This window comes from Heterobasidion irregulare (genome assembly GCF_000320585.1).
Source record: "Heterobasidion irregulare TC 32-1 unplaced genomic scaffold scaffold_04, whole genome shotgun sequence".
In the NCBI taxonomy this organism is placed as follows: Eukaryota; Fungi; Basidiomycota; class Agaricomycetes; order Russulales; family Bondarzewiaceae; genus Heterobasidion; species Heterobasidion irregulare.
This window is the reverse complement of record NW_009258200.1, coordinates 1,352,513-1,374,570: the sequence shown is the minus strand read 5'-3', so window position 1 is coordinate 1,374,570 and position 22,058 is coordinate 1,352,513. Positions and strand designations below refer to the sequence as shown.

Here is a 22,058-nt window from a genome sequence, read left to right as displayed (position 1 = left end):
GTCAGGCCTAGGAACTGGGGCCCAAAACCCGATGCGGACACGGCCGGTTCACGCCCGTCGGACCTCAGCTCAGCGTCCTTGCAGAATTTCCAAGCCTCGATGTGGACTTCGTCGATCTCGTCGAGCCAATCTATGCCACATGTCGCTCAACCGAGTCCATAGCCTCACCCATTTCTTTTTAACCTGACGGTCATTCCTTTACCGAGTCGATGTCGTCAAGGGTCCCGTGCCAGCGCAACGTCCTTGCAGCACTCGAGAGTGAGCAGGCGCCATGCGTGCTCCGTGCACGCGCGCATTCCGTAAATCGGCCCTTTTCTGCGCGTTTACGTTATGAGGTGCTGTGAGTGTCCGAGGATACCGTTCCGACTAGGGTTGTCCCTGCCTGCCGCTAGTTCAGGCGTCGCGCGTGCGTTCGTCGAGGGAGACGGCTGTGCGGTAGAGTAAGTGCACGCATGCGTATTACGCGCGCGGAGCGGATGCGGCGGACGACGGAGGATAACGGATAACGGGGGTGCATCAGGCTGCTAGGTGATCGTGTGTTGCTCAATCCGATCCCCCTCATCGTCGCCGACACGGAAAAATAACGTAGATAGTCTGACCTGACCTGTGACAAGGAGACGAAGAGACCGTGCGTTGACGCGGACGGGTTGAGCGTGCGTGGATACGGACCACACTGTGACAGCCTGGGACTGTGTACTCCCGATTCTCGCTGTTCGATTGGTCGGCGACTCGAGATGCGGGGAAAGCACCCTTGTCAAAAGCCTATTCTTGCTCGAGAAATATCTCGCGCGTGAAATCGACAAATCGGTAAATAACATTTGATATATCTGGGGATGGAATTTGAGTCTCCGATCGCGATTTCATTGATTTTTAATTGCGGTCAATGAAGAGGCTTTGAAAAGCAGAAAGTGCGCGACTGGGTGGGCGGCTGTGGGCGGACGAGATTCGAGGCTCGGTGGCGGTCCACCTGCGATGCATGGGCGGCCGCAAAACCCCAGCAACGCGAGTCGGAAAGAATCATGCATGCATCAGGGACTGTCGACGGTCGAGAGATATGTGACGCTATGTGACATGTGTGTGACTGGGCGTTGTGACGTTGTGCGTTGGCGGCGTTGGCAGTTGACAGTGTGGTGTGTCCTGGCTCAGCTGTAGTAGTAGTAAGTGAACGCTCCAACCAACTCACTGGGTCATCCCTTGGCCCCCTCCGCCTGCGCCATTTCAAACCTACCCCGCTCCAAGTCCTCTCCGTCGCCCCCGCCGTCAACACTGGCTCCCTCCCGCGTGGACACTCTGCGCAAGGCTGCTGCCGGCACCCGCGCTGGGCGGCGGCGGCTGAGCGAGCTTGGTGCAGATGCAGCTGCCAACGCATCCCAGACCCTGGACTGGAGCACAAGCTATCAGGCGGGCTCATCCAGGTCAGTCACGTCTCCAGACCACCTCGTCCGAATGTCGGGCGCCTGTGTCGCGGCCGATGCGCCCCTGCGCGCAGCTATCTTGCGCTCCATCGCAGCCTCTGCCGCGGTTGACCCGTCGCTACGCTCGCCTAGCGCCCCCTTGCCGATAACGCACCGCCCTCGTTCATCATTGTTGTTGTGCCCCCTTGCTGATCCCACGACAGCCCTGCCTCTGGTGCCAGTTCCGAAGACGACGACAGTGACGATCAGACCGTCGTCGACCAGCGGAGCTCCCACCAAGAGCAGCGAACTAGCGCGCAGGACGTGCTTCACAAAGCCCCCGTTCTCAATCGTCGCCCACCAAGCCCTGTACACCACCTTTCGAGCTCTGACGGCTCCAAAGGCAGCGGCAAGGCGCGCTCAGGCCCCCGCTCCTTCACTCGTTCCAGATCGCCCGCCCCTCAATCCGTTCATTCCAACGGCCCTGGCCTCCCCCCACGCACCCCATCCCCCAGCGCGTTCTTCAGGGCGCGGCACATCCCGACGTCCGCTTTTCGGTATGTGCTCCCTGGAATGTTGTCTCTATCGTTCCACGTCCCTCTGTCATCGAAGGTGTGCCAGCTCGCTTTGGACGCGAAGTACGCGGCGGAATGCTCGTCTTTGCTCCTGGCGCTCGGATGCGTTGCATGGAAACTGTCCGAGTTCGACCCGGACTCCCCCAATGTATGGTTATCGATAGGTAGCCGCGCCTTTGCCTCTTCGCCCGTCTACTCTGCTCATCGTCTCGTAAAATAGAGCTTTTACTTGTTATTTTAGCATCGCTTATCTATGTCTTCTGCACGCACTTCTCCATTTCGACGTCCCCCGCTCCGACGAAAACGCAATCTGTGACATCGCCTGTTCTACTCCGTTCTGCATCCCCTCGTTTCAACGAAGCCCGCGAATTCAAGCGGGCTTCTTCTCACCTTCCTGTGCCTCCCAAACCGGTCTTTGGATACGTATGGATGACTGTGCCCAAAAATTACAGGTGTGACATCGTGTTTACGTTTGCCGCGATACGAATGCAGCGCTGATTTTCGCTCAGAAACTCTACGGACGACGGTATGCTGTCCGGACTAATTCTAGGCCCTCTCATCGCCTCCTCCCTTTTGTACGCCTCGCAGAAAATGCAGGCCTCGGCAACCTCACCGGACATGCTCCGTTCGCCTTCCCATTGGTATATCGAGCCTCCTCCCGTGCTTTCCAATCTCGGAAAGCCGCTGTCATTGCTCCAAGCGCTCGTCCTTTCTCGACGGAACGCCGTCAGCCTAGCTACGCTCTGCTCCGCGATCCTTTTAGTCCACGTCTGCGCGTCGTGGGGGTTCGAGGCCCTCTATCGTCGGCGCACAAACGTGGCAGAGGGGGAGCGTGCCTCGGTGCCACGGAGTGAAGCCCGCAAGTCGTGGCTATATGTGCTCTTCACGTCCGCGGTTTGCCTCGGCCTTCTCGCTCTGCGGTTCCTGTTTGAGCGGGCGCATCTGGGCGTCTGGCAAGGTGCCTCGTTTTTTCACCCTTGTTTGACGGACGATGGCTGAACATTCCTCATCCGTTTATACATAATCTTAGCGATGTCCTACTGGGAAATTGCGTGCGCGTCGGTGTTTTATCAGTTGTCGCTGTACATCGCCATCCGTCTCGCGCACCGTGGGTTCACCCTCGGCGAGCTGTCGTTGGTCGTCTTTGGCGCGACAGGTCTATATATGGAGCTGGTGAATTTGACCATAGCGAGGGCAAGTCGGCTTCACTGCATGTCCTGTTCGGGCGTAGAGCTCATGTGTGAATTGATACCGACACGACGCTCAGATATGGCCTGTCACGACCCCTTTCATCAAGACGTACCGTCTGCCCACGCCACTGTTGATCTACCAAATTGCGCTCATCCCCGGATCTTTGCTGACCGGGTTCCTGCTCTCGCCGCTGCTCGTGCTCTCGCGGCAGATCGCCCAGCGCCCCGTGCGTCGCCTCCGCTTCCCACATGAAAAGCAGGCGCACCGCCGCGCGCTCGCTGCGGGCTTCTATTTGGGTGCCACGCTCATCATCGGTGGGCTTATCGGGATGTGGACCCGCTGGTGCCTTCGAAACCGCGACCCGTGGCTGTGGGTGGTCTATTGGCTGCTCGAGGGCCGGAAGCAGTGGACGCGGCCCGCGTTGCTGGTTTATTGGGCGCTGCTGGGCATCATCAGCGTGGCGGGGTGGAACCGCCAGCTGGCGCGCTCGCGGCGGTATCGCCCTCGGAACGCCATGGGCGGGATGGGCGATGGGCAGAACGGGGGCGGCGGGACGCCCGCGAGCGAGCCGAGCCGGCCGTCGACGCCGCCGAGCTCGGCGTCCGCGATGGGGCTGACGTTCGCGAGCGTGGCGATGCCGCAGCTGCCCGCGTTCCCGCACGGGGCGAACCTGGGCGCTGCGCTGGGGGCGAGCGAGTGGCTGGACGCGGCGGACCGGCGGGTGCCGACGCTGGGGCTGAACGGGCGGCGCAAGTTCTTCCACGCGCTCGCGGTGGTAATGTTCCTGCCGGGGGTGGCTGCGGACCCCGCGTTCGCGCACTTGGCGTTCAGCGCGGCGTTTGCGCTGTTCGCATTTGCGGAGTACGTGCGGTACTTTGCGCTGTACCCGTTTGGGGCGTCGGTGCACCTGTTCATGAACGAGTTCCTGGACCACAAGGACAGCGGGACGGCGATCTTGAGCCATTTTTACCTGCTGACGGGGTGCGCGGGCTCGGTGTGGTTCGAAGGGTGCGTGGTGATCAGGGGGTGGCAGCGGACTGACGCTTATTCATTTGTTTATCTTTATTTTTTCCAGATCATCGCGACTTCTGCTGTATACGGGTACCCTGGCTGTCGGGGTCGGAGATGCAGTGGTACGGTCTCCTTTTTTCCGCGCGCGGTGATGGACACGGGGCTGATGATCCGGATTGTTCGCAGGCGTCGATCGTGGGGAAACGGGTGGGGAGGCACCGGTGGTCGCCGACGACGTCAAAGACGGTGGAGGGGAGCGTGGCGTTCACGCTGTCGGTGGCTGGGTTTGCGTGGGCGCTGGGGCTGTGCGGGCTCGCGGAGGACTTTAGCGTGAGCGGGTTTTCTCTCTCTGCGCGGGCGCGGGCGGGGAAACGGACACGCGACTGACTCGGATTTGGCGACAGGTGGTGCGGTACACGGTGATTGTCGGGCTGTCGTCGGTGCTGGAGGGGCTCTCGGGGCAGAACGACAACCTGACTGTGCCGGTGTACATGTGGAGCATGCTCGTGATCGGGGACGTATAGGTAGATGTAATTGCCTTTGTAGCAGTGTCGTCGAGTTGTGTGTGGGGCGGGGGACAGGGGCGCGGGTTTGCAATGAGATCAGTTACTCTGCGTGCGTCGTCAGAGGGGTGACCGGAGGCGCTGCGTGTGTGTGTGTGCCTAATCGGGAAGATGATCGCCCTAGGGAGGGCGAGTGATGACGGGGTGGCCGGGGGCGTTGCTGGAGTGCGTGGGCGAGCCGCGGCCCTGCTGGTTCAAGTGCAAGCGAGCCCCGCTCCACTCCCGAGCACGCCATGGACGACCAGCAGCGTCCGTCCCCGTCGTCGCCAGCACCGAGCGCGTTCGCGTTCCCCGCCCTCGTCCTCAACGACGTCGCCATCCCGCTCTCGCTCACCGCACAGCAAAACGCAGTGTCGCTCGTGCCCCACGTCCACCTCGCGCACGCCAAACGCGCCATCCGCCGCCCCCTCCGTCCGTCCACCGCCTCTGCGGTCGAGGAGAAGCACTTTATCTTGCCGTCGTCCACGCATGTATACCCCGCCAGCGAGGGAGACACGCCGCTGCTGACCCCGGGGTCTGACCACGGCACGGCTGACAGATCGTCCCTCGAGCCTGATCGAGGCGGCGGCGGGCTCCAGGCGTCCTTGGCCGACAAGCCCGTGCCTGCCCCGTCCTACAGCCTGCGCGACAGCCCCCCCAAGCGATCAGATCACCGTACGTCCCAGCCTACGACACCGTAATATTCGCACCCTCCCTCACGTCCCGCCCCAGCGTCCTCCAGATCCCCCTTTGATGTATCTCCCCCCATCGAGTCTGCCGCCGCATCCGAGTTCTCGCTCCTCCAGCGCATCTCAGAGGCCGCCACCAGCGATCATGACTGGGCCACCTTCGTTAGCGCGTACGCACTCGGCGGCTGGGACCCCCACAAAACTCCAAATCAGCCCAGATCGTGCTTCGAGCCCTCGCTCACCATCTCCGAACCCTACGCGTCCCCGAAGGACCTGTCGTCCGCAGAGTTCGCAACGCTCGACCGGCCGCGGCTCCCCACCATCGCTGCGCGCAGATCGACCACGACAGACGTCTCCCATTTCCCTCTAGGAGGCAACGGTGCCGTGCCTCTCCAGAAGCTCACTTCACGGGCCATACTCCACGACCATCTGCCACAGGGGAGCAGCGCCCTCTCTGTCCCCCCTCCAATCGCCCGCGCCTCGTCGCTCTCTCGCCGCCCCACCGTCCCCATATCCTCTTCCTCAGCATCGCGTCGTCATCGAAACCCCTTCGCAGATGTCCGCTCCCCATCAATCCCACAGCCCCCGACCCTCTCGCTCGGATCTCTCCCTGCTACGGTCCCGCACGCAGACAGCACGACCACCGCAGCCGCGATGCGGTGGGCTGCGGCGCGCGTGAACATTTCCCCTCTCGCGCTCCCGTCGCCGGAGCACGAGCTCACGGACCCCATGCGCGGCGCAATCGCAGTCATCCCAGGCTCGTATTCCCCCGAAATGCCCCCTGCCCAGGGTCCACTGTCCCCCGGAGGACGCAAGTCGCGCTTGGGCAGCTTCTGGGAGGGCACGCAGGACGTGGACAACGGTCCTCCGGCGAGCGCGTCGCCCTCGCCGCCGTCCGTCAACCATTCCTCCCCCAGCCAGCTGCACGCCGCCCTCAACGCCGCCCTGCCGATCGCGCCGACGCCCACAGCCGCACCGCCGACACTTCCGCAGGGAGTCCCGCTGGCCACGGCTCCAGTCCAGCATAGCGTACAGCAGCTGGACGATTACTTTGGCGACACGCCCCTCGTGCAGGCGTCCTCGTCGCACCCCAGCCCAGAGCAGCCGCACCCCATCCATTCGGGGACCTCGCACGTCCATCGGCAGAGCACGGTCCCTCCGTTCGACTCGATCGTGCAGACCGTCCCTGCACTCCCGCGCCGCGTGTGCCTCACGCGGCAGACGTCGTCGCCGCTGCCCAACGCCCAGCCGGTCTTCGACTCCCGCCCGGGGACGCAGCGCTCCGTGCCCGATGCGCTCGCCTCGCTCAAGGCGGGCCGCGCGGTGAAGGAAGAGTCGATGTTCACCGAGTTGGGGTACCTGACCGCGCCGCACCCGCCGGACGAGCTCGAGCGGCGGCGGGCGCTGTACCAGTTCAACCTGCGCAACACGGGCGCGGACGTGAACTTTGACCGCATCGAGCGGCTCACGAAGCTCGTGTTCAACACGAAGACGGTCGCGATCAGCCTGATCGACGGGAACGAGCAGTGAGTCCGCGGCCCGTTCTACTGCATTTTATTTCGTTTGACAGCGCGTTGACGGCCGTGGTGTGTTTGATCCGTGGAGGTGGTTCAAGGCGGAGTGTGGGTGTGGGCTCCTCTTGGTGATGCGTGATAGCGGCTTGACTTTTGGCTCTGTTTTGCAGCTGGTTTAGGATTCGATACGTTTCCGCGGACCGGGTCGATATGCGCGCACGCGATCCTTCAGCGGTAAGGTGTGCGTCCTCGGGGGTATACGTCGTGCTCACATGGACGTGTCTGTGCGGACAGCGGCGACGAACCCACCGTCATCCTCGACACTCACGAAGATTGGCGGTTCGAGAAGAATGTAAGTTTTGATCCCTTGGATTTCCTTTTCGCGTTGATGGACCGATGGCATCGGTCACACAGCCTCTCGTCACCGGTCCCCCCCACGCGCGGTTCTACGCAGGGGCACCGCTTCGGACGCAGGACGGATTTAACGTGGGGACTTTGGCGATCATGGACGACGTCCCGCGGCAGGACTTTAGTCCTCGGCAGCGGCATACCCTGAAGGAGTTTGCTGTGCGTCGAATTCGGTTTCATGTTTGAATGGAAGCGCGCTCAACTGGAGCTGACAGGCCATCGCCATGCGCGAGATGGAGTTGTGGCGCGACAAGGCGCGTCGTCCTCATCTTCGCCCCCCCTGTGGTCACGGCTGACCCATCCACAGATCCAGCTGCGGATCCGCGACCGCATCCAGACATCGGTGCGCCCTTCCCAGCCCAATACGGCGTTGCGCTCACTCATCACGTGCTCTAGATGGAGCAGTTCACGCGCGAGTGCTTGGAGATCGACACCGACGCGGGCGCCGACGGCGACGCCCGCCCCGCCAAGGCGTTCTCGATGGACAAGGTGTACGAGCGCGCGGCGAAGCTGGTCAAGAAGACGCTCGACGTCGAGGGCGCGATTGTGATGGACGTGTCGCACGCGGACGTGCTCGAGACGATCAGCGCGGAGGGAACCATGTCCGTCGTCGTGCACAGCGCGGACGCGCCGGAGGGCACGCGCACGCACATGCTCAGCGCGGAGGAGTACGCGCGCCTGTACGAGACGTTCGTGCGGTACCCCGACGGGAAGGTCTCCGAGGGTCTCGTGCCCGCGCCCCTGCGGCCGTTCATCCCGACGGGGATACAGTACGCGCTGAGTGAGTCGCTGCCGTGGGTTTGCCGTGGCGAGCATCAGACACCTGACGCGACTCGCTTCGTTAGGCGTGCCGATCTTCAATATCGACAAGCGGCCGTTCGCCATGCTGTGCGCGTACAACTCGTCCGAGCAGGGCAAACGCTTCGTACGTCGCGGCATCTCTCGGCTGCTGTTTGTGCGTCTGACGCAGAGGAACGCATGTGTAGCTCGAGGGTCACGAGCTGTCTTATTTGCGCGCGATCGGCACGTATTCGATTATTTGCTCGGCCTGTGCGACGCTCATCTCAGCATTACAGGCGTCATCATCCTGTCCGCCGTCCTGAAGCGACGGATGACCCTAGCCGACAAGGCAAAGAGCCTGTTCATATCAAAGTGCGTCCTTTATTAATCATGATATCAGATCGCACGCATATATGCTCATGAACGAATGTGTAAATGAATGAATGAACGAACGAACGAATGAACGAACAATCCATTCCCGCCGCCCAGCATCTCGCACGAGCTTCGGACACCGCTGCACGGCATCTTGGCTGCGGCCGAGCTGCTGGCTGACACGCCGCTGAACCACAGCCAGATATCTTTTCTGCAGACAGTCCAAGCCTGTGGGACGTCGCTTGTCGAGACCGTCAACCATGTGCTAGACTTTACGAAGCTGAGCGGAAACTCCAAGGCAGGTGGCGTCGAGCACGTCATCCGCCCTAGCAAGTGAGGCAAAAGCCTTTATTCTCCGTCGTCGTCAGTTTCTCACGTTTTGGCCTTCAAGGGTCGATCTCGTGCAGCTGGTCGAGGAGGCGATCGAGGGCTGTTGGATTGGCCATCGAGCCCGGATGTCGTCGCTGAACGACTCGGAGATCGGCAGCCTGTACTCGCCCCCTCGGCAAGACCGCAGCTTTGCGAAGACGCCCTCGAAGCACGTCGAGATCGTCGTCGAGATCGGCGAGCGAGAGCAGGTCCGTCTCGTTCTTTCCTTCTTCCTCTCGCACAGGTCGTGCCTCGTCGCTCACATCGGCGGGACAGGGCTGGATGGTGAAGTGCGAAAAGGGCGGCATCCGCCGGGTGCTCATGAACATCTTCGGCAACAGCCTGAAGTTTACCGTGGTAGGGTTTGACCTTTTGGGCGGACAGCTGTCGCAGGATCGTTTGCTGAGGGATTTGATGAACAGGACGGGTACGTGCATGTGATCCTCCGACAGCTGCCCACAGCGCCGGACGCGGCGCCGAGCAAAGTGAGAGTCGAGCTGTCCGTCGTCGACACCGGAAAGGTTCGAAGACACACATTCATTATCTTTGCGTGTTGATTTTGACGTCGTGCGATCAGGGGATCAGTCAAGACTTTTTGAAGGTAACGCACAATGCTTGACTCGTCTTGCATCGGCACGAATTGAGCGTGAGCCTTGACATCGACAGAACCAGCTCTTCCACCCTTTTTCGCAAGAAAACCCTCTGCAAACCGGCACGGGTCTTGGTCTCGCAATCGTAAACAGCATTGTTCAATCCAAAGGCATAGATGGCAAGGTTGACGTCTGGAGTGCAGAGCACGTCGGGACTGAGATCAAGGTCACGTTGCCGATCGAGGCTGCGGAGGACGATGAAAAGTCGACGATCATGGAGCCTCTCACGACCGACGAACCTTGCACTGTCTCCCTGTCCGGCTTCGACGACCAGCACAGGGGTGTTCGGCTCTTACGCGAGGTGCTCACCAATTATATTGTGTCGTGGTGGGGGCTGCAGGTGGCGCCCTTGGACTCGCGTGGCCAGATCAACGTCGTGAACGAGGATCTCACGCCGCTGGTCCACGCGATCGAGTGCAGGGATCCGAGCCGACCGTTTATCATCCTCACGACAGGCCGCGGCGACGACCAGCTGATGACCACCGTCAACGAGTACGAGCGCATCGGCGGCTTCTGTCGAGTGCTGTATAAGCCGGGCGGGCCTTCGCGTCTGAGAGCGATGCTGAAGCTGTGTTTGTATTCTCTCAAGATCGGCCAGCAGACGTCGGCCAGCACGCCCGTGCCGGAGGCCGCAGCGGTCGCCCCGCATCCTCTGGAGAAGGCCATGTCCCCCGAGGTGTTGGTGTCTGAATTCAACAGGCTGTCTGTGCAAGGACTGGATAACCTCCGTCGGAATTCGGAGGTCATGTCTTCGGGACCGAGCGCTCTCGCGAGGCCCGGGTTGGGCATGCGATCTATCACCGCCCACCCTGTAGCTACGTGGAATGACATGCCGGTTCCAGAAGAGGAAAACGCGGCTGCTCCTACTCCATCGCCGGGAGTTCGGCCTAGAGCGCTCAGTCATAACATGCCCAGCCCGACCATCTCTGTCGGCTCGGGGGGCACGCTTCTCAAGTCATCTGTCGGGTCACTTGAGGCTAGGGAGCGCGTCCGCGTCTTGGTCGTGGAGGACAATAGCATCTTGCGTAATCTCCTGTACGTCAATGTGAAACCCACGCTGTGCGATTAGCTCCCACTGACGACGACGACCGGTCCGCAGTATTCGGTGGCTCCAAAGCAAAGTTAGTGGTATCGCTAGCGTGGTGGTCTCGAGGCGATCGGCACTAAACCGCCATTGTTAGGGCTATGAATTCCGCGATGCTGTGGACGGCCAGGAAGGGGTCCGTATGTTCGAGTCAGAAGAGCGTTTCGAGTGCGTAATCCGAGCTACGGCCGCTTGACGATGCGGGCAGTAACCTGCGTTTTTCTTTCTTTCAGTGTCATTTTACTCGACTTGTCCATGCCAATCCTGGACGGTGCGTGCGATCTCATCTTCTGGTGGGGATATCGACTCAAGTGACTTATCCCCAGGCGTCGGAGCTACTGTCGCGATCAGAGGCATTGAAGCGATGCGCTCTGAAAAAGACCACCCTGCTCGTATACTAGCGCTGACCGGCATGTCTTCCCTCGAGGACAAAAGAAGAGCATTCGAGGCCGGTGTTGATGGATAGTATGTCATCTCTGTTCTTCGCTTCCGCTCGAAGAAGCTGATCCGGGTCACATCCTTCTCCTAGTCTCGTTAAGCCCGTCGCATTCAAGACTTTAACTGAGATGTTCAGTCAACTTGGAATACCATGACACTCACCGTACTATACTATAGATTTCGCACCGTCGAGGCCCGCGTTTGCCGGCTCGCCTCGTCGCTCTCTGCCACTAACTCGTTCATCTTACATCTGATCGCATCCTGCGCGCTGTCGTCTATTTTACTCTCTGTCGCTGTCTGCAGGTTCCCTGCACCGTCCCGCTCTACACGCCCGGTATCTTCCTTCTTTCCTTCGTCTGTCTGTCCCTCTCGCACTCTTGCTCTGCACCTCGATCTTCTCCCCTTGCATCTCCCCGGTCACTTGTAGCGCTCTAGTTATCATATCCGTATCTCACCCCTCTTTTTAATCATCTCTCGTCATGTTTAGGTGTACGATCGTTCCTGTTGCTGCTCGTATTTGTGTGTACCTTTTCCAAGTTTTGTAGCCTATCTTTTGCGCGCGTAGGAATCGCGGGGGAATCTTGGTGTGGCCCGATATCACTCAGGAGTCTGCGTCCAGTGCATGCGACATAGGTTGTATAAGTTAGAGTGATGCAAGCGACGGATGAAGTAGACTAGGTAAATTATTAGATAGCAGGTTGGAATGCACATTTTATACTGCTTTGTCCATCAACCCGCAATATGTAAACGAGCGAAAACGCGAGCGCATCATGAATATCGTAGAAATGCACCGGGACAGCACAATCCCCGAGAGTCCAAATGTCTAAGAACCCCAATCAGAGACTTATTGATCAATCGCTGTATCTCGCAGCGAGAACCTCCTCTTCCCTAAGCGCTGAGTCTTCTTTGAATCGCACGGGCACATAGCTAGGCGACGCGGTGCGCGCCCGCGTGCCCACGCTCGTGGCGCCGCGGCGCACGCACATGGACAGTGCGAGGATGCAGATCACGATGCCCACGACCAGGTTGCCCGCCAGCAAGCCGACGATGACCGGGCTCCACTGGTCCATGCGGCTGACGAGTGTCGAGAGGCTGGAGTCTCCAGAGTCGGAGGTGGTGACGGCATTCCCCACCGACTTGTCCAAGGAGGAAGAAGCACCAGACGACGAGGAGGTATCAGGAGAGCTTGTTCCTCCCGCGCTGCTGTCTCCCAATAGCTGTCTGATTTCTTCAGGCGTCGCCTCTGGGGGTGACTGCGAGAGGGTGTGGAGACGGTTCTTGAAGAATTCCGTCCCATCTTTGACGGGGTTGGTGAGAGGGAGGAGCTGGATAAATGGATTTTTGATAACGTTGCCTTTGCTATCTGAAACGCCGTAGTCGAACCTGTGTATTGAGGGCGGTGGCGATCATCAGCTGAAGTCAATGGAACAAGCGGAGTTGGCTAACAATGCGTAGACATTGCGCAAAAACGCGTCGCCTAAAAGCATATCAAAGCCGGAAAATCCAGTGGGATCTAAGGCATTGGGCTGGTAAGTCCCACCACACAGAGTCCTCGTCGTGTTATCTGACAAGGATACAGTCATAGGAAGTGTCAGATCGAGCGGGTTGATCGCTATCTCCTGACCGCTACACACACGCATTCAGAAACGCCGACAACATACTGCGCATTCAGCGATGTTCAGACGCACCCAAGAACAAGACGAACGTCGGCCGTCGATGTGCATGGCACTGCCCATATGTTTGTTTGTTCGGAGAAGATTGCGCCCGGTATGGAGCCATATATGAAGTCAGATATATACTTGGGGACCAGCGCGTTGGTTGCGCCTGTGTCAAGCACGGCGACAGCTTGACCCTTGGGCACCCCTTTAGAGCTCGAATTCAGTGCGAGCTTCGTCCCGTTGATTGATATGCCCTCGACGATGACCGCCCATCGCGCCAGGTCCAAGTCTCCACCCGGGACTACTCGGGGCTGCCGCGGCGACTTGGCAATGTGCTCGAGGCCCTCAAGATATTCGCTAATCGTGAACGCCCCGTCGGCTTCCTCGCCCTGGTCGCCCTCACGCCCCAGAAGGATGGAGAAGAAGTTGGGCAGCTCAGGATCTTGCATAAAGATGTTAGCAATGGCATTCTGGCCCAACACCGTGTCGTTATGGTTGGCGATCGCAACAGCGTTCGTGATGGGAGATGTACGAAGGCCGTTGAATGAAAGACCAAAGATACCACGAGCTCCTAGGGGGAACAAAATCTGTTCAAACAATGTGACCTTTCGGAGATCGGGTTTGAGTGTCTCTGATAGATACAAGACAAATCATAGACTGACCGACGTCGCATTTACAAACGCTGCGGGTGTACTACTATCAGCTGTTTACACATGCAATACACACCGTGCATTACTCGCCTTGAGATTTGACAGAATAATTCCCGAAGCTGAACGGCGCGAATGCGATGGGACCCTTCGCCGAACCCGTCCCATAGGTCAAATTCACCACTCCTGCATTGCTGAGCTTCAAGTTCTTGAGGGGCGTCTCTGGTAACACCCAGAGATCGGTCGACCCGGTGTCAATCTGCACAGTGATATCTGTCCGGGTACTCAATCACACAGTCCAGATAGAAAAGAGGTATTATGACGAACTCTGTCCGGCTATCGTGACATTGGTCAAATACTGCGGCGAAACGTCAGAATTCCGTTTTCGTCTTTAGTGAGGCCTCTTACCAACAGGTTGCCCCCGTTCATAAGATCGATGGCATCAGGATCGTCTCCTGCTCTCTGGGTGGGATACCTCATCGCAGCGGAAAACCCATGAGACGAGTGCACATCTCGTTTGAGGATAGGTAATTTGATGCCCAGCGAGGGCAAGGCTGAAAGGGCTACGAGGCCAATAGAAAGGAGCGACGAGCCCTTCATAATCAGTGCACGAGAACAGGAACAAAAAGAGAGAATGAGTATCACTACCTTCACCAACATACAACTTTTTTATATGACTTTTGGCGAATCGCAAAATCAAGAGCGCCGGCACGTCGAGACCTATTCGGGAAGATCAGGGCCGTGCAATGGAGTATTTGTGAGGAAGATTGGCGAGGCTTGCGGGCGCTTGTCGGCTAGCAAAAATGCGGTGGAGGCGTTAGTGAGCATCTTGCATAGATGATCGATCTGCGCACGGGCTATATAAATCGACAAGACACAGCTGATGCAGAGCCATACACCAAAGAATGCTGGAAAACATACTGATTCTACTGTAAATTAGGCTCTGAGAGATGGTTGTCTACACGAGGAGATGTGATATCATACCGACACGGCACCTTAGCGCGCATATCGATGCCCCGAGGCGGTGATGTTGATGAAAATTCGGTAGTGAGCGCACGCAATAGCATCAGCGCCGAGGCACATCAACTACCTTTGAAGAGCCAGAATCCGTAAGACCCTACCTCAAAAGTCTGAGCCATAGCTTGGATGGCAATGGTGGTTGAGGCCTAAAAATCGATCAAGACAAGAGCTACAACGATGGTGGGAAGAAGCGACATGCGCTCCCCATCATATTTCGGTATACAACAGAAGAAGAGGGAGCTTACCTTGATCGCGCTCTGGCTTCTAGACATCCCTCGCCGGTCGCAGATTTGGGAATACCGAACGTATTATGCCTTTGGGACAGAATCAACACAGCGTTTCAGGAAATGCACTGCCAGTCAGGGCCCTAGGCGGTGAATTTGGCAGGAGAGCCATCGGAAAGCACGATTCGGCTTGGTGGTTTATGACAGAAAGCACCTTACAATTGCGAGCGTGTTTGTTATCATACCGGATAGTGCTGTGCGCTGATGTTCGAGCGCCAACGCGCATGCGAATCGGGGCACTCTCTAGAGTGAGCACCTTAATACAGCGTCGACGTGAGGCTTTAGCACGAGAGCGGGTAGCTCAAGGTAGCTCAAGCATACGAAGGCAGTAGTGGGGGCTGGTCACGAAAGGTCACGGAGGGCCAAGTTGAGAACTCCCACGATTGATCGAGATCTCGAGCTCTGACCTCCAAAAGATAAGATTAGATCTGGCACCGTCATCTCAACCTCCACCGCCATGTCTCCAATCCCCTTCATCCAACCCATCCTCGCTGCAACCTTCCACTATCCCCTCAAACTCTGTGCAACGACCACCTTGACCACCTACATTCTCTCCCTCGTCACTGGCAATGTTTCTCAAGTTGACCGCGTCTGGACGTTCTTGCCGACCATCTACACCGCCTACTGGGCTCTCTTTCCTCTCTGGTCAAGGCAGAACACGGTCGCGACATGGATCTTCCCTTATGTGCCCGCAGAAGTACCTAATAATCTTGTAAGAGCGTTCAGTCCGAGAGCAGTGCTGATGTTTGGGCTGGTGGTGAGTGACCTCGTAGCTTCAATAGGGGTGTCCCGCGCTTCACACCATTGCAGTTCACTTGGATGTGCAGGCTGTCTTACAATACTTGGAGACGCGGCTTATTCAACCTGTAAGCTCTTGTGTATGCTCCTTAATTAACTCACAAATACTCATTTCTCACTAGTCAAGACGAGGACTACCGATGGGCTGTTCTCCGTACCAAAATCCCAACGTGGCTCTTTCAATTCTTCAATCTCACGTTCATCGGTAAGTTTCTCACCACCACCTCATGTCTTCAACAGTCCATGAAGTTCCGTTGTGCAGCTATAACACAAAACATCCTGCTGCTCCTTCTTGGCCTCCCAACCCACCGCGCTCTCATGAATCCCACGCCCCTCACCCCGACTGACTATGCCCTCTCTCTCGTTGCGCTTACCCTCCTCGCCCTTGAATTCACCGCTGACAACCAGCAGTTCGCGTACCACGCCTTCAAAGCCAGCGAGCCTGGTGCCTACGACACGCGCGCGCAGTGGCCGGGGGCGCGCCTAGGCTGGACGGAGGCGGACAAGAAGAGAGGGTTCGTGACGCGGGGGCTGTGGGCGTGGAGTCGTCATCCCAACTTCTGGTGCGAGCAGTCGTTCTGGGTACGCATCCGCAACCGCGCTTAGCCGTCTTCTGACCGCTCACGTTTTTGACGTGTGCTATTCAATCCTCATTGCAGGGCGTGATCACGCTCTTCCCTCTCCTCTCCTCGCCCACTGCCCCTCTCGCGCTCGCTGATTTCTCGTCCACTTTGTACGCGCTGGCCCCGCTCGCTCCCGCCCTCGCGCTCTGCGTTTTATTCGTGTCCTCGACGGGATTCACCGAGGCTATCTCGCTCTCGAAGTACCCGGAGGCGTACGGTGCGTACCGGAAGCGCGTTGCGATGTTCGTACCGTGGGTGACGCCTGTGTGGGGCGCGCTTTTGCGGGCCGTGAGCTCTCCCGAAGAGGTCGAGAGAGTAGAGAGGTTGGTGTGGGGGCAGGTAGACGAGAAGGAGAAGGTGGAGTGAGCGCGCACGATTTGACGTGGTTATGGACTTCCGACGTTGATGGACAGTATACGTCTCGATGTTATTTCTTGTGTGTACGTAGCGACGTGCAAGTATTCTTTCAATTCCAGTCTAGTCGTACGGAAGAATATATAATCCATAATGATGTGAAGGATAGCAGGTGCGAGGACAGCAAATCGAAAGGAAAGCACAACAAACAACAGATCGGGACTATTCTACAGAGCTGCCTGTCGGGTGGCCGTAATTATCTATGGTATCGAATACGAAGGTCACCCGCAGCGAAAGAAATCAGCCACAAACACGCCAGAAGAGCAACAGCCAAGAACAAGACAGCGAGCAGAAACCGCGGCGCACGAAGAATCTTCCAAACAAGAGAGCACAGTCGCCGAGTATCTTGTAGGCCTTCTTCCAGGCATTCGCGGAACACAGTAACAAGATACTGCGAAACGCGTCAGCGGCGAGATTTCCGTGCAGCGCAGATGCTTACATGGTCCGAAGAGCTCTGATGTCGTCGGCGGGTGGCTTCGCTCAGGAAGAGTTCGTCTTTCAGAGCTCTGGCTTCTTCTTTGGCAGCGGGAATGCCATGATAGAAGCCCTCGTCGTCCTCGGTGCCATAACACGCCATCGCGTCATCGTTCTGCGCTGCCCACGCCTGCCAATCTGTGAACATGGCCATAGATATCACAAAGTCACACCAGTCGCAAAAGGGATTTACAGCAACCAGTCAGCACCATCAAACAAGGCAGCGCGTGTGCTTTACCGAGCTGGACCGGATCTCCGACGAGGGCGCCGTGCTCCTTGACGTACCGGCCGACCGCGTCCTCGCGGTGGTTCCGCACGAAGTACAGCTCCCGCAGATACGCGTCGAAGCGCGGCGAGCGCCAGCTGTCGTCCATGCGCCTCGGCCTCGCACTCTCGCCATTTTGCCGGATGCCGCTCGTGTTGGACTTGGCGTCGTAGAACTTCGCCCTCACGTCCTCGAAGAACGCCTCCCGCACGGCGTTTAAGAACACGAGCGCGCGCTCCATCTCCGCCCGCACCTCCGCCTCCGCCTCCGAGCCCGAGTCGGCAGCGCGCGTCCCTGCGACGTCGCGCATCATCGAGCACACGTACGCCACCAGGTAGTTCAGATGGCGCAGGCGCGGCTGGTACGCGCGCGGGACGAAGATGGCGGGGACGCGCTCTGAGGACGGCGCGTTGTGGTGCGCGGCGCGACAGAACACAGGGTGAGCGTTCAGTGCCGCGTTCAGGGGGGTCACGCAGCGATAGCGCACGCTGCTGATGGATGCTGCGGAGGCAGGGTGGGCGTCCGAGGGATAGGGAACGCGTTTGGCACGCATGGGATGCCGTATGTTGGCCATTAGCTACCATGAGTACGTCGGAGCCTGTTCGCGAGTGAGTTTGCGCGGAGTCAAGCGGCAACCTAATATAACCTGGATCGGAGTCCATGGACGGCACGGCACTCTGTCTCCGATTACCGACACAGAAAAAAGAACATTCGGCCAAGGTTGCTACTGCAATCGTTTGTACTACTTGGATGCTCGAAGGTCCCTTGGGCCTTGCCACACCTGGACCAAGATCAGCTAGAAGCTAATGTCTGGATATAGGGAGCTGGTGCTACTGATCTCCCGTTTCCTCTGTGACATGCCCAGCCGCAAAGTGGAGGCTAGATAGAGTAGCCTGAGGGAAACCACTGAGTGAATCCCATATTGTGTGCTTGAGGGCGACGAGGAGGAGAATGGCGATAGGATATATACCCTAGTGGCCAATTAAGCGTTGTCATGCCAGGGCTCGAAGATGACGAAAAAGATACTCGCCGCGATATGAGTGCTTATCGGCCACATGTGTTGGCTTAGAGGGTTATGACCAGGAAGGCAAATAGTCCGACAGGAGGTGAGTATGACCTGCCAAATCGTCAAGAGCTTGTCTCTCAAAATATAGCACTCGGACTCACATTGGCCAAACAGTAAAGCAGACTAGACTCTATGACGAGAATTAAGATCTTTTCGACCTGTGTTCGCCTACTGCTCTGTCCCAGGTTACTCATGAGGGATTGCCTGTGTCTCCTAACGAACAAAGGTACTCGTTGAGAACTAAGGAAGATACATTGTTCACATACTCACCAAGCAGTGATTCCAATTGAAGATATAGCAACCACGTTAATCAACAAAGATAGCCCCAAACCGACATAAGCCATGATATCACCCATATCATCACAAAACGCGATGTCTTCAATGAATTTCGCAGTGCATCCTACGAAAACGATCGCTACCGCTGTCATTCCAGAGCGTTGTTTTCGTTCCATGAAGATCTTATTGAGTGCTCACCCACACCACTGCTTGACAGAAAGAAAAAAAAAGTATTTTGCACTTGCTACCCTGCCATAACACGCATGCCCTCCAAACGACGACACAGTCACTGAGAATGAGCTAGGAAAGCGAGAATTTTGACATCAGAGATACTTCAAACGGATCCATACAAGCCACGCACATTGATCACGAATACGCACTGAGCTGCATTGTACAAAACACCGGATGATTGATTTAATTCAAGTGCTATGCTCTTAGGAGACCTTGTAGGGTCAGATAAATATACAATCATTTCGACCATGGAAGCCAGGTCTAGCGCCCAGACAGTGCTCGAGATCGCGAACATGCACAGGGTTATAGCCAACATGGCTATATTTGCCTTTTCCTTGGTTTTCTGTCGCCTGCTCATTGTCAATCCCTTCCTCCCTCAGCAATGAACAGATATTTTAACGTACAAAAAAGTGTTTGTCGAGAAGATAATGAGAGCCACGAAGATTCCTAGAGCAAGTCCAGGTCATTTTCTGCGTCTAAACAAGTGGAAACGAGCTACTTGCCATAGAATACACTCTGAATCATAGCTCCCACGGTTGCATTATTTGAGATAGCGCCGGAGAGGTGCCAAAATGCGAGGTCAGTCGAGGACATTTAGCATTCGGTGGAGTCAACCAAGCAGCATATAGTGAGTATGAGTTGAAGGGGAGGATTATGGTGTATACATGGAAGTTTGTTGGTCAGCTGTCCTGAATCATCGTGAGGTTGATGTATCAATGATGGCTGTCAATGTCTGCTAGAGCATCAAAAATATATATAGCTATGCATATCAGTCGAATAATGCGAGTGTACACAGAGCAAGAATTAAGGAATATTATTGTTGACTTGACCCTGAGCCTAAACGGAGCAGAAAATGGACGCTTAAATACTGTAGACCTGTGTCGAAGAGGCAAAGATTCAGCCTATTTTTGGTCTAAGGCAGTAGGAAGCATGATGCAACAGACGACCGCGACCAGAAATACGTAGCGGGTATTAGGGTCTCCATTAAGATAACCAACGTTTATCGAAGAGAGCGCTTGAAGAAAATTAGCCTTCAAACTTAGACTACTGTCTCGCCTGTATGGTTTTCTAAAGACTGGATGACGGTGGAAGGTCCGTGATCTCTTGTGCCTTCCACTGTGTCTCGTGTGGAATTAAATAGGATGGACGATAAAAGGCTGGGAGTCATGCCACCCAGAGAATCCCATGATATGCTCTCGAATGTGACGAGGAGGAGGAGGAGTGTGGGATAGATACCCTGATCATGAATGACCAGTCAGCTCCTTCGAAATTTCTAGGTCAAGGTTACTTGCGGAAATATGTGTGGTCATCGGCCACAGGTATGTACCTCCGTCGAAGTCCCCAAGACCGGGCCATATGAATAAGCAGGCGAAGGGTATCATCTGGTATACTCATAAGGGACAATTGCCTGGAGAACATAAGGTCAGACCCACCAATGTCGAACAATACAATACATTGGACTCGACCAAAAGAAGTAACATCTTCTCGCCCTGCTTTCTTTCACTGCCGCGTCCAAAGGTGGCCCTGATCATCAGCCTGTGTCTCCTAAAAACAGCGCTGAGCATTGAAGGCCTACTCAAATGCCTGCTGAATGACTGACCATGCTGTGATGGCAATCAGAAGCATTGATGTGAAGTTTGTTGTGAAAGAAAGCACCAAACCACCATAAGAGGCGTAATTGCATAGCGTGTTGTTTTTGAAGATTTTACCAGTGCATCCAATGAACATGATCGCTGAAACTGACAGAGTAAAGTCAGAATAATTGTTATTAACGACACGAGAAATATTTCTCACCTGTAGTAGCTCCCAGAAAACCCAATATTATGACGATCACGATCTTGCTACCGGCCCAGAGCAAGGACGCCCGCCAGACCATAACGCTGTCGCTGAGGATTAACTAAAAAAAGTTCAGCGAGTGATAAGGGATTCAGTTGTCCGTTATGAAGTGACTCATACATTGACCACAAACATGGCCGCGGCCGATCCGCTCAATGCATGGAATCTGCCCTCTGATAACTGCCCAGGACCGGAAAAGGTCTCGATGAAGCTTGCCAGCGACAATGCTAAGACACCGCTCGACATTGTAAACATGAAGAGCGATATGAACAACATGACTATGTTGACTTTGGATTGTAATCCCTTCCGCCTGAAGGCAATTCATATTCACCAAAGCACCGAATGTGAGACATGGAGAGCTCACATAATTGTATACGTTGTGATGATTATGAGAGCCACGTATATACCTAGAGAATAGACGAATCAACCTCTATGCACTCGGGGTGTGAGCGAGATGCGCGCCATAAACCACGCTTTGAACAGAAACCTCGATGACAGGCCCTGTAATGACATGTCGAACGTCGAGGCCAGTGGCGGACATTCGGTGGGTTTCACTTGACGAAGCAGATGCGAAGGAGGATGTAGGAACTGATCACACAGTCATCCTGTTATATGGGTGGGTGAGTGAGTCATCATTACTGTCAGATTGCTGGAGAATCCACATAGCGTACGGCAGTGCACGAGCGGACAGAGAAGAAGAGAATGGATGATCATGATGATTTCTATTTTAGGAGTAGCCGGTGGCTCCAGAGACGTCGCTCCTTCCATCCACAGACAGAGAAAATGGTGAGGAGTTGTGAGGACAAGGGTTGTCATGCCAGACATATGGGAGGGGCGGAAGTATCCCTCTAGGGACAAAGCAGCTGCACAACTTGTTTGAATCGAAGTTGAGGGGCAGATGACTCAGAGCCCGGAGAGGACCTGTAGCCAACAAAAAATTGAAGGTGTCCCGATGTAACCTCCGGAGCGGCTATAGTCATAGAGGAACAGTTCCGGGAGGCGAAGTATCAGTACACGTCGACGAGGATTCTCTGAGCACATTATAGCAAAAGGCATATTGATGGATGCTTCGATATGAAAGCAGAAGAAGTGTAACGACACTGGCAAAAGGTCCTGGGCTTGACACCGATTAGGCCCGGTGTGTACGAGCTTCGAGATCATCTAACCACAGTTGTAAGAGAAAATATAGCGCGGTGCTGAGCAAGTACGCGACCTACTAAGTCAGAGCCTCATCTATATCACCGACAAGGATGCACCAGTCGTTCACACATCAGCTAGCCAGCTGATCACGTCCCAAAATAATCCTACAAAAATGTTTCATTGCACAGTACAAGTATGCCTTGCGAAGCGCCGCAGTGATTCCGCAAGGACATGCACAAAATTAGTATACATCAAGAGTCTTCTGCAGAGGTGCACTCTATACACCGAGTATGTAACGATGTTCCTGCG

General features: G+C 56.3%; 7 protein-coding genes across 7 annotated transcripts; 3 read left to right on the top strand and 4 right to left on the bottom strand.

The window, feature by feature from the left end:
• Positions 1-972: 972 nt before the first annotated feature.
• HETIRDRAFT_444487 (uncharacterized protein) lies at positions 973-11,598 on the top strand (the record flags this gene model as incomplete). Its single annotated transcript, XM_009546881.1, has 32 exons — positions 973-1,098; positions 1,240-1,415; positions 1,619-2,133; positions 2,211-2,421; positions 2,479-2,927; positions 3,000-3,142; positions 3,237-4,168; positions 4,236-4,293; positions 4,358-4,501; positions 4,576-4,658; positions 4,718-4,823; positions 4,859-4,899; positions 4,934-5,388; positions 5,446-6,928; positions 7,087-7,155; positions 7,211-7,268; positions 7,331-7,483; positions 7,518-7,667; positions 7,721-8,105; positions 8,170-8,249; positions 8,295-8,476; positions 8,594-8,809; positions 8,868-9,054; positions 9,122-9,272; positions 9,308-9,366; positions 9,423-9,446; positions 9,512-10,530; positions 10,595-10,616; positions 10,677-10,747; positions 10,813-10,850; positions 10,906-11,044; positions 11,109-11,598. The coding sequence occupies 32 exons, from the start codon at positions 973-975 to the stop codon at positions 11,170-11,172; spliced, it is 7,989 nt and encodes a 2,662-aa protein (XP_009545176.1). The 3' UTR covers positions 11,173-11,598.
• On the top strand, positions 10,677-11,598 carry HETIRDRAFT_439507 (uncharacterized protein). Its single transcript, XM_009546882.1, has 4 exons — positions 10,677-10,747; positions 10,813-10,850; positions 10,906-11,044; positions 11,109-11,598. Exon 4 carries the CDS (start codon positions 11,169-11,171, stop codon positions 11,442-11,444), a length of 276 nt encoding a protein of 91 aa, XP_009545177.1. The 5' UTR covers positions 10,677-10,747; positions 10,813-10,850; positions 10,906-11,044; positions 11,109-11,168; the 3' UTR covers positions 11,445-11,598.
• A 270-nt stretch (positions 11,599-11,868) lies between these two features.
• Positions 11,869-13,922, bottom strand: HETIRDRAFT_107026 (aspartic peptidase; the record flags this gene model as incomplete). Its single annotated transcript, XM_009546880.1, has 7 exons — positions 11,869-12,400; positions 12,464-12,643; positions 12,706-13,246; positions 13,338-13,357; positions 13,412-13,595; positions 13,650-13,680; positions 13,731-13,922. The coding sequence occupies 7 exons, from the start codon at positions 13,920-13,922 to the stop codon at positions 11,869-11,871; spliced, it is 1,680 nt and encodes a 559-aa protein (XP_009545175.1).
• Positions 13,923-15,083: 1,161 nt separating this feature from the next.
• On the top strand, positions 15,084-16,413 carry HETIRDRAFT_416900 (uncharacterized protein; the record flags this gene model as incomplete). Its single annotated transcript, XM_009546879.1, has 5 exons — positions 15,084-15,383; positions 15,437-15,492; positions 15,547-15,629; positions 15,687-16,006; positions 16,084-16,413. 5 exons carry the CDS (start codon positions 15,084-15,086, stop codon positions 16,411-16,413), a joined length of 1,089 nt encoding a protein of 362 aa, XP_009545174.1.
• A 210-nt stretch (positions 16,414-16,623) lies between these two features.
• Positions 16,624-17,753, bottom strand: HETIRDRAFT_107024 (uncharacterized protein; the record flags this gene model as incomplete). Its single annotated transcript, XM_009546878.1, has 4 exons — positions 16,624-16,661; positions 16,768-16,852; positions 16,901-17,073; positions 17,129-17,753. 4 exons carry the CDS (start codon positions 17,751-17,753, stop codon positions 16,624-16,626), a joined length of 921 nt encoding a protein of 306 aa, XP_009545173.1.
• Positions 17,754-18,182: 429 nt separating this feature from the next.
• Positions 18,183-18,622, bottom strand: HETIRDRAFT_416899 (uncharacterized protein; the record flags this gene model as incomplete). Its single annotated transcript, XM_009546877.1, has 3 exons — positions 18,183-18,317; positions 18,368-18,479; positions 18,537-18,622. The coding sequence occupies 3 exons, from the start codon at positions 18,620-18,622 to the stop codon at positions 18,183-18,185; spliced, it is 333 nt and encodes a 110-aa protein (XP_009545172.1).
• A 1,723-nt stretch (positions 18,623-20,345) lies between these two features.
• HETIRDRAFT_426357 (uncharacterized protein) lies at positions 20,346-21,150 on the bottom strand (the record flags this gene model as incomplete). Its single annotated transcript, XM_009546876.1, has 5 exons — positions 20,346-20,512; positions 20,568-20,670; positions 20,730-20,919; positions 20,974-21,016; positions 21,048-21,150. 5 exons carry the CDS (start codon positions 21,148-21,150, stop codon positions 20,346-20,348), a joined length of 606 nt encoding a protein of 201 aa, XP_009545171.1.
• Positions 21,151-22,058: the final 908 nt, after the last annotated feature.